The following is a 12,633-nucleotide window of genomic DNA, read 5'->3' on the forward strand; positions in this document are numbered from 1 at the left end:
CTGGAAAAAAATAGGGTTTTGGAAATTTTCAACAAGAGGGCTCAAGATGCTTGCACGGCCACCACCCCTTCCTTCGGCATTCCCAAGGAGGAGAGCCATTTCCTGAGTCTTTACCCTCAAAAAATGGAAGTGGAGGATGGAGTCAGGACGGATGGTTCGGAAATCACTCTTGCCTTGAATTTGTCTCATGACGCTTAGTTACGAGACACAGAGATGAGCATTTTTTAAAAAGGAGACAAAAAACTTGAATCCTAAAATGATGTCAAAACAAGGGGCTTACTCAAAAAAAAAAAAAAAAGCAAATGAAAAAATGAAAACGTGTACTGGACATGGAAGGAAAAAGGAAAACATAGGGAATCATGTGGCTGAAAAAAAAATTAACCACCAAAAATAAATGGAAACACCCTGACTACATCACATGACACAATCAGAAAACAATCCGCTGCTAAAATACAAAAGATTAAATATCAGAAGCATAACAAGCACAGACAGTCACGCGGTATGCAAGAATGTCCCTCCCCGGCGGCCACCACTGGAGGAGGCTGTTCTCATCCCTCACCATAAAGAGAGCGCTGGGGACACGGGCGCCAACTGCCCGCTCCAGCCCCTTCTCGGGTGTTCCAGGTCACTGGGGGCTGCCACTGCTCCCCCAGGGTGCGAATGCTTTGGGAAGGAAACGGCAGGGTCCTCAGAGACCTGTTCAGACTAAGAACACCCGGCCCAACCTCCTAAGAGGGCTCTGGTGGTTTAGGGAAGCAGGTCTTGGGTGGATCCAAAATCTGCATAGGTGCATCTGTGTATAACCCTGTCCATAGCTGGGTGGGTTTTTTTCCCCCTTTCCTTTTCTTTTTGGTCAAAGTTTTTCATTTATTTGTCTATTATCCTTCTAAAGGGGTGGCGCAGCACCCTTGGAGTGGAGTGGTGTCACCTCACCTCCCTGGGTCCCAGTCTCCTGCTAGGACTCTGCCGGTCAAAAGGACTGGGCTAGATGATTTCCAGTCTCTTCTGGAGTTCCGTATATGTGCTCTGAGAATCCTACTACAGAACTGAGAACCACTCTCTCTTTCTCCTGAATCCCACACACATGACCTATCTCTCTATAGCCCTGTACCTGTGACCTGCTAATCCCTCTGGAGTCTTGTACAATGACCTCTCTGGAAACCTTTCTCTCTGCTATTACCACCCACCTCCCAATCCAGCTGCTTATTAAAAAAAAAAAAAAAAAAAAAGAGAGAGGGAGAAAAAAAAAAATCACTCCCTTAACAGAGACAGGCACTATAATTTTAAAGGCTATGAACACAAAGTAGTTTGTTACAGACTTGATAATGACATGCCTTCCTTAAGGACTATTCTGACGATCTCAAAACCTATTTTCAACCCAACATAAAACTAGAAAAATATGCATTTTGTTTTCATGGATGTTTCTGTAATTATCTCTCACAACGGTATTTCATGAATCATAAGGACTGAGAAAACCTCCCGACTTTTCTAACACTCGGACCCACCTTTTTCTTTTTAGCGGGCTGGTCCATTTTGGCTTGCAGAAAATCAATGAGTTTGGTTTGTTGAGAAATAGTACCTTCCATTTTCACTTTTTCATGAGAATAGAGAACCTAAAATTCATAAAAACAAAAAAATAAGCTTGGCCCTAGAAAGAAGTATACTTGCAAATTTGGTACTTTAAACAAATAAAAAATAAAGTCATTAGGATAGTAGCAAATGAACATTCAACACAAACCACACTGCACCAATATTTACTCACTTAGTCCTATTCTTACAGCCCAAAACAAACAAACAAAAGGAATGATACACGGACAGGTAGGTGAAAAAGTAAAACGAGCCAAGGGTTAATATTAGAATCTCGGGCATGATCATGATAGAAATTTTCCAACATCTCTGAATGTTTGGAAAGTTTCCCAATGAAATATTGGGGGAAACACACAATAACATACAATATAAAGATAGCGACCGTTTCCCCAGATGGCTTTTGGCCATCACGCTTTGCCTCCGCAGACAATCTTTAAGCCAATTCCCTCCGCTGGTTCTCACCTGAATGTTTTCCAGCTGGTACTCCAGATCGCTCCTTTCCGTCTTCAGCAGATCAGCCCGGTCTAGGGCTTCCTGCAGCCCTTGAGTCAGACGGAAGATGTGATTCTTCTGCAGATCCATCTGCTGCTGTAATTTGGCTTGCTAGTGGGGAGGAAGGCCAAGACAGAGTCTCGGTACCACGGAGAATACAGCTTGGTCCCCCACTGTTAGCTTGTTGCCAAACTAATTGCAGGCATGGCACCAGATTTGGCTTTTGAAATCATCTCCTTCCAGAATTACCGATGGTCTTCTGTTCCAAATTGGTGCATGGCACCGATAAGAAGAATTTGCCCAGAAATCTCTGATGGCCAGCAAGTCACGGGATCCCCACCATAACAAGAAGTCCAGGCTGGTGGTCTGCCTTCCCAGTCAGAGTTACAATTAAGGACATTTGGGTACGTACGATATGGCCCATCTGAGGTGCCCTCTGAGATGCTGCGAATTACTGCCATGACAGCTAAGCTCCAATTTGTCCTTGGGGTTTTTTGTTTTTTTTTTTAAAAAAAGATCTGTTTATTTTTGAGAGAGAGCACGCAAGTGAGGAAGGGGCAGAGGGGGGGGGGGGCCGGAAGATCCAAAGTGGGCTCTGTGCTGACAGCAGCAAGCCACACGCGGGGCTCAAACTCATGAGTCACAAGATCATGACCTGAGCCGAAGTTGGGCGCTCCACCAACCGAGTCACCCAGGTGCCCCCTTAGGCTTAAGATCTCAGTTGCTACTGTGAGAAATCACTTTGTTTAGGCAGCGTGGATGCACAAAGGGGAATCATATCAGCTCTAACTTGAGGAGCACCTCGTTAGGGTGAGAGACCCCAGCAAGTACACAAACAGCCACAATCACAGGAGATACTTCTGCAGTGTGGGGAGGAAGGAAGAGGAAGATCCCAGACTCAGCACAAGAGTCTATAAAACCCAAGGGGGAAAAAAAAATCAATTTAGTGTTTTGGAAATAGTTTTGTGCTGAAAATCTCTCTCCAATTTTTACAATGGAAGTCAACCAGAAAATAAGGCAGGCTCTAAAGATACTGGTTTTATGGCTCTCTTTCCTAAAACTCTTCTGTTTATAAAAAAGCAGGAAAGAGCAGGTATCCTGATGACACACTGCCTGATGTCATCTGACCCCTGGGTGACAATCCAACCGCCCTGTGGTTGGCCCGAACACCCCCATGCCTGGTGGCCTAGACTCTCTGCAGACTCAAGCAGAGAGCTCCTAAAGAGCAGTAAACATCACCACGGGCATTTTCTAACAGGCGACGGCAAATCTCTGTGCTCTCAGCCCCAGAAGGCCAAGGGCCACGGACAAACTCAGAACTGGCTGACCCTCTCCCTCTCATTTTACTTCCCTCCACCTGTGTTTTGGTTCTCTCTCCATCTCTCCTCCTCACCGGCCCTTCCTCTTGAGGGGAAGTGGATTCCTTGGGGCATCATGGCATGGTGGAACGAACCTGGGCTTTGGAATGCTAGGGACCCTACCACAAATGCTGACTTTAACACGCATCAGTCACAGGACCAGGGGAAGCTCATATTGCCTCTAGAAGCTCTGGAATCTTCATCTGAAAGTGGGTATAACACCTCCCCTGACTGGGTGACATACTCAGTGCCACATGCCCGGCGTACCCCAGATGTTCAAGGAATTCTCGTAATCTCTCTCCCTCCTTTGTCCTCTTTCCTTCCCTCCATCCAGTTTGGGCTTCCCCCTCACTTCCCCATCTGCCTTCCCCGTGCCAGCCTCCTCCACCAGCCTCCCCCACCAGTCCTTCATAAAGCAAGAGATACTGTCAGCAGCCAGAGATCACCTGGCCTGTGTGCCAACTTAGAATTTATGAATCAAACCAGAACCCCTAAAATGCAGGGGGGATGGGATGCGGGGGGACAGCTAAGATTACCTCTTAAAGGGAACTATGAGTCCCTTACAGTGCAAGTGATTTCCACAAATTACCCTCTTTAGTTTCTTCCCACTATTTTAGGACAACATTAATTACTACGCAGGAAGCAGAGAAACAGGAGCTGGGGACAAAAATTGGTTTGGTGACAGCCAGGCCCAAAATATTTCTCTAGAATAAACACATCAACTGTCCGTGAGCTTTCCAAGAAACAGACTGCTTATTTACTATAATAAAAAACAAGAGTGACAGGTTGCTCAGTGGAATGTTTTTCAAAGCCATTTACTTGCTTCCCAGAGAGAGGAAAATGGGGGCTATTCATGGGTCAGTGCTGGACTGAATGCAGGGCGTTGGACCTGTCCAACAATTCCACGAGGTGACAGGAGATTGGGAGAGTGCATGAGGGAGCTGGATCACAGAACCAGAGCACCAAACAACTGCGGTGGTTGAAAGGATGGATCAAAACCAATGAGAAAAAGTTCAAAAGGACAGTATTCTTTGAAAACACTGATAAATGCCAGAATACAAAGATGTTTACTCAAAAAATGCAAGCTTACAGAAGGGTTGGTGGCGATGTCACAGGTCAGTGGGTGTCAGTGGTGTGATAAAGCTATCCAAAGAGTCCAGGGTAACTGGCAGAGGCTTACAGAGCCCAGAATGGAGCTGGAGATATCCCACTGGACCCCATGTTGCTCATACCCTGTGGACTTTTAGAAACTCTCTTTGGAAAGATAAATCTACCAGAAAAGAACGTCTCAAACTTGGAGGGACTTGAAATGTTTCAATTAGGTAAGAGAAGGTGGTCTGGCGTGGGGGAGCTACTCAGATATCTAACTGTCTGTCACAGAGATAATAAACGTAGCTCTCTCCTAGAACTATCGCAAGGACTGTATGAGCCAAAGCATGAAAAGGGCACTTGGCGTATAGCAATTGCTACTTAAACATTAGTTTTTTGGAGGCATCTGGGTGGCTCAGTCAGTTAAGTGTCCAACTCTTGATTTCAGCTCAGGTCATGATCTCACAGTTCAGGAGTTCAAGCCCTGTGTTGGGCTCTGGGCAGACAGCACAGAGTTAGCTTGGGATTCTCTCCCTCTCTCTCTGCCCCTCCTCTGCTTGTACTCTCTCTCTCTCTCTCTCCCTCAAAAATATGTAAACATTTAAACATTATTTTTTTATTAATCAAGTAATTTGATTATTATTTGGTATTACTCTCCTATTTTAGGTGGAAATGCCAGACTCAAATGTTTCAATGAAACAGAACCAGTGGTTGGAAGTTATAGGCTTTAGTTCAAAATAAGACAGAACTTTCTAAGAATTAAAGTTGTTGAAAAAATGGGTCAGGATGTCCAAAGGCACGTGCACTCAGGCAGAGGTTCAACCAGGCCCACCAGTGAGGAATGTTGGGGAAGGGATTCTCTGCCTTGGACAGGAGGTTAATTTGACCAGGATTAGCAAATGGACTTTCACCTCTGGCATTACCTCTGACAGCCTGATAGTAGCTATTGAATGTCATGTCAAAAGAAGTTTCTGAAGCCATTTTGGGTCCAGGAGGATATCTGGGAGAAAGATCCATTAGCAAAGTCTGCCAGGGCCAGGGATGAAGGCAACAATGGAACAAGGGCTGGAAATTTGGGTTCTGTGACATTAAAAAAAAAAAAAAAAACTTCTTTCCAACCCTGAGACTGTGACTCTGGCCCCACTTACAAGTCTCTATACCTAATGAAGAGGATATGGTTAACTTAAGAAGACGACAAACAAGCAAAGACAAAAAAGAGAGAGACAAACCATGAAACAGACTATTTAAGTATGGAAGACAAACTGATGGTAACTAGAGGGGAGGTAAGTGAGGGGATGGGAGAAATAGGGGATGGGGATTAAAGAGTACACATATCACAATTTAAAAAAAGACATGCTAGGAGCGCCTGGGTGGCTCAGTCGGTTGAGCGTACAACTTCAGTTCAGGTCATGATCTCACAGCTCATGAGTTCAAGCCCCGCACTGGGCTCTGTGCTGACAGCTCAGAGCCTGGAGCCTGCTTCAGATTCTGTCATCCTCTCTCTCTGCCCCTCCCCTGCTCATGCTTTGTCTCTGTCTCAAAAATAAATAAAAACGTCAAATAAAAATTTAAAAAAAGACATGTTTTAACATATCTTGAAATCAAGACATGACATCTAGACACATAGATAGCTTTTTGACAAAGGTGTCAAGAAAATGTAGTGAGGAAAAGAGAGTCTTCTCAACAGATGGTACTGGAGTAACAGAATAGCTCTATGGAAAAAAGTGAACCTCTGCTCTCCTGCCATACGTAAAAATTAACTCGAAAGACATCCTGGACCTACAAATAAAAGCTAAAACTAGCAAACTTCTAGGAGAAAACAGAAAATACTCTTTGACTTTAGGATAAGCATAATTTTCTTTTTTTATAGATATAATTTATTGTCAAAGTGGTTTCCATACAACACCCAGTGCTCATCCCAACAGGTGCCCTCCTCAATGCCCATCACCCACTTTCCCATCCCCCCCACCCCCCATCAACCCTCAGTTTGTTCTCAGTATCCAAGAGCCTCTTATGGTTTGCCTCCCTCCCTCTCTGTAACTTTTTCTTTTCCCCTTCCCCTCCCCCATGGTCTTCTGTTAAGTTTCTCAAGATCCACATATGAATTAAAACATACGGTATCTTTCTCTGACTGACTTATTTCACTTAACACAATACCCTCCAGTTCCATCCACGTTGCTGCAAATGGCCAGATTTCATTCTTTCTCATTGCCAAGTAGCATTCCATTGTGTATATAAACCACATCTTCTTTATCCATTCATCAGTTGGTGGACATTTAGGCTCTTTCCATAATCTGGCTATTGTTTAAAGTGCTGCTATAAACATTGGGGGTACATGTGCCCCTATGCATCAGCACTCCTGTATCCCTTGGGTAAATTCCTAGCAGAAGCATAGTTTTCTTAAATAGGACACAGAAAACATAATCCATTTTAAAAACTGATAAATTTAACTTCCCCAAAATTAAGAGCATTTGCTCTTTGAAAGATACTGTTTGAAAAGACAAGGCAAGCTATAGAGTGGGTGAAAGATTCACCATCCATACATCTGGCAAAGGGTTATTATCAAGAATTCTTTAAAAATTTTCCTCGGGGGGTGGGGGAGTATCTGGGCAGCTTAGTTGGTTGATCCAGAGCTTCTGACTCTTGATTTCAGCTCAGGTTGTGATCCAGTGGCATGGGATAGAGCCCAGTGCTAGGCTCTGCACTAAATGTGGAGCCTGCTTAAGATTCTCTCTGTCTCTCTCTCTCTGCCCTTCTCCCCTGCAGGCATATGTGTTCACTCTCTCTCCCATTAAAAAAAACAAAAAACAACTTTACTTGGAAGTAACTACCCAAAAGATTTGAATTTACACTTCCCAAAAGAAGATATATGAATGACAAATATATGGAAAGATGTTTATCATCACTCATTAAAGAAACGTAAATTAAAACCACAATGTGATACTGTAATATATGCACTAGAAAGGCAAAACAATACTAACTGTTATGGGGTCAGAACCGCCACATGAAGACTTGGACACAATTTTTCATAGATTTATGTATAATAACTAAAAAAATGGCAACTATTCAAAGGTTCATTAACAGGTGAATGGATAAATGATGGTATACCCATACAATGAATTACAGCTTAGCAATAAAAAGCAATGAACGGCTAATACATTCGTCAACATCAATAAATCACATAAGCATGTTCAACTAAACTAAAGAATCCAGATACAAGAGTATACAGAGTATAACTCCACTTCTATGAGATTCTAGGAAAAAAAAACAAAACAAAACAAAAACAAAAAAACTATCTATAGTGACAAAAACCAAGTCACCAGGTACCTGGGGCCAGACCCGGAAGGTATGGACTAGAAGGGGGATGAGGAACTTTTTCAGATGATGAAAATGTTTTATATTTTCATTGCAATGAGGATTAACCAGGCATTTACATTAAAACAATTATATATATAATTATATGTATGTATATATAGAGAGAGCAAACTTAGGTTAAGCCCTTGGTCACATGCTTACAAAGTGCACACCATGACCAGGGATCCTAGCCACATTCTGGACAATAAATATCATTCTTTGTTTCATAATGGTTTCAAGTGTCAGTAAAATCTGCCTCAAACTCAGTGTCAGCCAGATGTCTGTGCTCAGAAATCTATCTGTGAGGTACAGACTGGGAAGCTGGAAATGTTCTCATGTCGTTTACAAGTGAGAAAGAGGGGACTGAATCAGGATCCCGGCATGCTATTCCAAGCCTTGTCACTGACTCACCATGTAACCTTGGACCAAAGTATTGAGCTGTCAGAACCAGCTCTCCTTCCTCGGAAGGAAAATAGGACAGGCGAGATCATTGATTATTTCTGTTCTGTTTCCAACATGTGCCTAAAGCAGGGACATTGCCTATTCATTCCAGATAAAAGACCATCATTCTCTACTTGACCACCAGGTAGATTTTTAAATTTGTATTATAGTGTTCTTAATGCTGCCTTTGGTGAGCCTTCCACTCAGGATATATTGAGATATAACTAATTTTATTTTAAAGACCTTTATTGCGGTACAATACACATAAAATTTACCATTTTAACCATTTGTAACTGTATAGTTCAGTGGCACTAAGGACATTCACGTTGTTATGCAACCCTTGCCAGCATCCGCCTCCAGACCTCTCCCAAACTCCCACCCATGTTTTTTAAAGTATCATTCTGTAAGGTATTTTATTCTCACCTGCAAAATTTTCACCACGTTTTCCCAAGTTGATAGTTTAGCAATATTATTTCTCTCAGCACAGTCCCTTGAGAGGTCTATAATAAAACCTCAACTAATGAGAACAGGTAATCTGGTTAACTGAACTATCTGGCTCACTATGGGTTAAACAAAACCATCTTGGAATCTCATTTCTCATTAAATATCTTTACAAAGCATGTATGTCCTGGTTGGTCAATTCTAATGAACAAAACAGAGTCGTCAGTGATCCAACATATAGGGCTTTGGTTGGGATCAGGACATCGTCAGCAACTTAAATAGACATTTTCAGAATTCTGTTAAAAGGTCCAGGAAATAATGTAAGGGATAGGTTCAGAAGATCAATTTGAGCTTTTCATTCTATGTCTCAAAGGCAGGACATACATTTTTTTTTTTTTTTTTAATGGAGTTAAATGAATGTTCAAAAGTCTTCATGAAATTTGGCACTCAACACAATCTGGTCAAGTCTCTGCCCTGTGCATGAAGCTAATTTGCATGGATGTTCTACCAGCCTGAAAACTTAATATACTTTAGATATTAACTCTAAAAGAACAATTTAACTCAATATTCAGTCACCTGTATATTTAATAAGCTTCCATTGGGCACATACTCTTCTGTGCTCTATGTTCTATTAAGCACTATGTGGGAGGACACAAGTGACAAAGACCGTCTAGCCTTTGTGACACATTCTTTGAGCCTGTTAAATACCTTCAAAAAGGTATTAAGTGACCACCTTACTTCTCCTTGAAAATTCCAACTTCAAAGATTGAACATCTAATATGGATCTGACCATCTAAACACAACAAATTTTCATCTTCAAAAGTCCACCTGGCTCCATTTCCCAGGTGTTTCACACTCACCTCTTCCAGAAGCCTCTGTTTGAGCTCCCGTTCAGTCTCCAGTTTCTGCTGTAAACTTCGGGCGTTCATTTCAAGCATGGCATGTTTCTTCTCCAGATCATTGAGCTGGGCATTTGGAAAAATTGGCCATGAGATCATATTTAGAAATGCTAGATGCTAATGACTTTTGAAGATTTCCATAAAGCTTCACATGTAAAGAATCAAGTTCTGAAGATCAGAATATAAATGTTTTCTAAAAGTATAGTATCACAAAGGTCCATGTTGCAGATAAGCCTTGTACAGGGATGGGATTATTGCTAAGGGATGCATAAATAACTATGACAAGTTCGAGGACAAGGATGATCACCTTGGCTGAATTTAATTAAACTATCAAATGCTGAATACTTACTATTGCACAGCATCATATCGGGCTCTTGTGATGAAAGAATGGACAAAGTCTCTCAAGAATCCTACAAAAAGTCACAAAGTGGGAGACTGACCATAACTAGACCTAGACACAATGACTGCTTTGTCACATGATATTTTCAGTAAGAGAGGTATGCAGAAGAATTATTCTTCCTGAATTACAGTCATCAAGAAAAGACTGTATTGGGGCGCCTGGGTGGCTCAGTCGGTTGAGCATCCAACTTCGGCTCAGGTCATGATCTCGCAGTTCATGAATCGAGCCGTGTGTCAGGCTCTGTGCTGACAGCTCAGAGCCTGGAGCCTGCTTCAGATTCTGTGTCTCCCTCTCTCTCTGCCCCTTCCCTGCTCATGCTCTGTCTCTCTCTGTGTCTCAAAAATGAATAAACATTAAAAAAATTAAAAAAAAAAAAAAGAAAAGATTGTATTGGGGCATCTGGGTGGCTCAGTCAGTTAGGCATACAACTTTGGCTCAGGTCATGGTCTCACGGTTCATGAGTTCGAGCCCTGCATCAGGCTCTGTGCTGACAGCTCGGAACCTTGAGCCTGCTTCAGATTCTGTGTCTCCCTCTCTCTCTCTCTCTGCCCCTCCCGCACTCACAGTCTCTGTCTCTTTCTCTCTCAAAAATAAATAACATTAAAAAAAATTTTTTTTTAATAATAAAAGAAAAGATCATATCAATGTCTGGGGTCATAAAGGATGGGTAAACTTTGCTACAGAGTCCTCTAGGAACAGTAAAATAGAAAAAAATATTCAAGTTAAACACAAAAAGGTTCATTTACCGCTAAATACTACATTTTGTTTCCTCATGGGTTAAAAAAAAAAAGTAAGCCAGTATCGAGGAACTCCAGAGTGTTCCTGAGGGGCAAGCTCTAGCCTTGAATCCAATCATTTTATTTCTATGAAATTTTATTTCTATAAGAAAATAATCATGGATATCCACAAAGTTTATGTTCATTATAGTGTTATGTATAATGGCAAAAAGCTGAAAGAAGCTCAAAGTTCCCACACAAGTGGAATGATTTAAAAAGGTATCTTTGTTGAAAAATCTATACACTGAAAACTATAGAAAGCTTATGAAAGAAATTGAAGAAGGCACAAAAAAATGAAAAAAGATTCCATGCTCCTGGACAGGAAGAACAAATATTGTTAAAATGTTGATACTACCCAAAGCAATCTACATATTCAATGCAACCCCTATCAAAATAACACCAGCATTCTTCACAGAGCTAGAACAAACAATCCTAAAACCCGTGTGGAATCAGAAAAGACCCCGAATAACCAGAGCAATCTTGAAAAAGAAAACCAAAGCAGGAGGCATCACAATCCCAGACTTCAAGCTATACTACAAAGCTGTAATCATCAAGACAGTATGGTACTGGCACAAGAACAGACACTCAGATCAATGGAACAGAATAGAGAACCCAGAAATGGACCCACAAACATATGGCCAACTACTCTTTGACAAAGCAGGAAAGAATAGCCAATGGAATAAAGGCAGTCTCTTCAGCAGGTGGTGCTGGGAAAACTGGACAGCGACATGCAGAAGAATGAACCTGGACCATTTCTCACACCAGACACAAAAATAAACTCAAAATGGATGAAAGAGCTAAACATAAGACAGAAAGCCATCAAAATCCTAGAGGAGAAAGCAGGCAAAACCTCTTTGACTTTGACCGCAGCAACTTCTTACTCAACACGTCTCCAGAGGTAAGGGAAACAAAAGCAAAAATGAACTCTTTGTACCTCATCAAAATAAAAAACTTCTGCACAGTGAAGGAAACAATCAGCAAAACTAAAAGGCGACTGACAGAATGGGAGAAGATATTTGCAAACGACATATCAGATAAAGGGTTAGTATCCAAAATCTATAAAGAACTTATCAAACTCCACACCCAAAAAACAAAGTCCAGTGAAGAAATGGGCAAAAGACATCAACAGACACTTCTCCAAAGAAGACATCCAGATGGCCAACTGACACATGAAAAAATGCCCATCACTCATCATCAGGGAAATACAAATCAAAACAACAATGAGATAGCACCTCACACCTGTCAGAGTGGCTAACATTAACAACTCAGGCAACAACAGATGTTGGCAAGGATGCGGAGAAAGAGGATCTCTTTTGCATTGTTGGTGGGAATGCAAGCTGGTGCAGCCACTCCGGAAAACAGTATGGAGGTTCCTCAAAAATTAAAAATAGAACTACCCTACATCCCAGCAATTGCACTACTAGGTATTTATCCAATGGATACAGGTGTGCTGTTTCAAAGGGACACATGCACCCCCATGTTTATAGCAGCACTATCAACAGTTGCCAAAGTATGGAAGGAGCCCAAATGTCCATCGATGGATGAATGGATAAAGAAGATGTGGTATATATATACACACATACACACACACAGACACACACACACAATGGAGTATTACTCAACAATAAAAAAGAATGAAATCTTTCCATTTGCAACTATGTGGGTGGAACTAGAGGGTATTATGCTAAGCAAAATCAGTCAGAGAAAGACATCCTCACTCATATGAGAATTTTAAGATACAAAACAGATGAATATAAGGGAAGGGAAGCAAAAACAATATAAAAACAGGGAGGGGG

The 12,633-nt window shown here is 41.7% G+C and overlaps 1 protein-coding gene across 18 annotated transcripts in view; it reads right to left on the reverse strand.

The window, feature by feature from the left end:
• The window catches only part of CIT (citron rho-interacting serine/threonine kinase), a 163,366-nt gene that overhangs the window by 24,088 nt on the left and 126,645 nt on the right, over window positions 1–12,633 (reverse strand). For all 18 annotated transcript variants that reach the window (XM_019814616.2, XM_019814611.2, XM_019814610.2 and 15 more), the window contains 3 exons: window positions 9,623–9,727; window positions 2,050–2,190; window positions 1,506–1,613 (listed from right to left, as the gene is read on the reverse strand). In XM_019814616.2, coding sequence (XP_019670175.1) covers window positions 1,506–1,613; window positions 2,050–2,190; window positions 9,623–9,727 — 354 coding nt within the window. The remainder of the gene's footprint in view (window positions 1–1,505; window positions 1,614–2,049; window positions 2,191–9,622; window positions 9,728–12,633) is intronic.

The sequence above is a fragment of the Felis catus genome, chromosome D3 (assembly GCF_018350175.1).
Source record: "Felis catus isolate Fca126 chromosome D3, F.catus_Fca126_mat1.0, whole genome shotgun sequence".
Lineage (NCBI taxonomy): Eukaryota > Metazoa > Chordata > Mammalia > Carnivora > Felidae > Felis > Felis catus.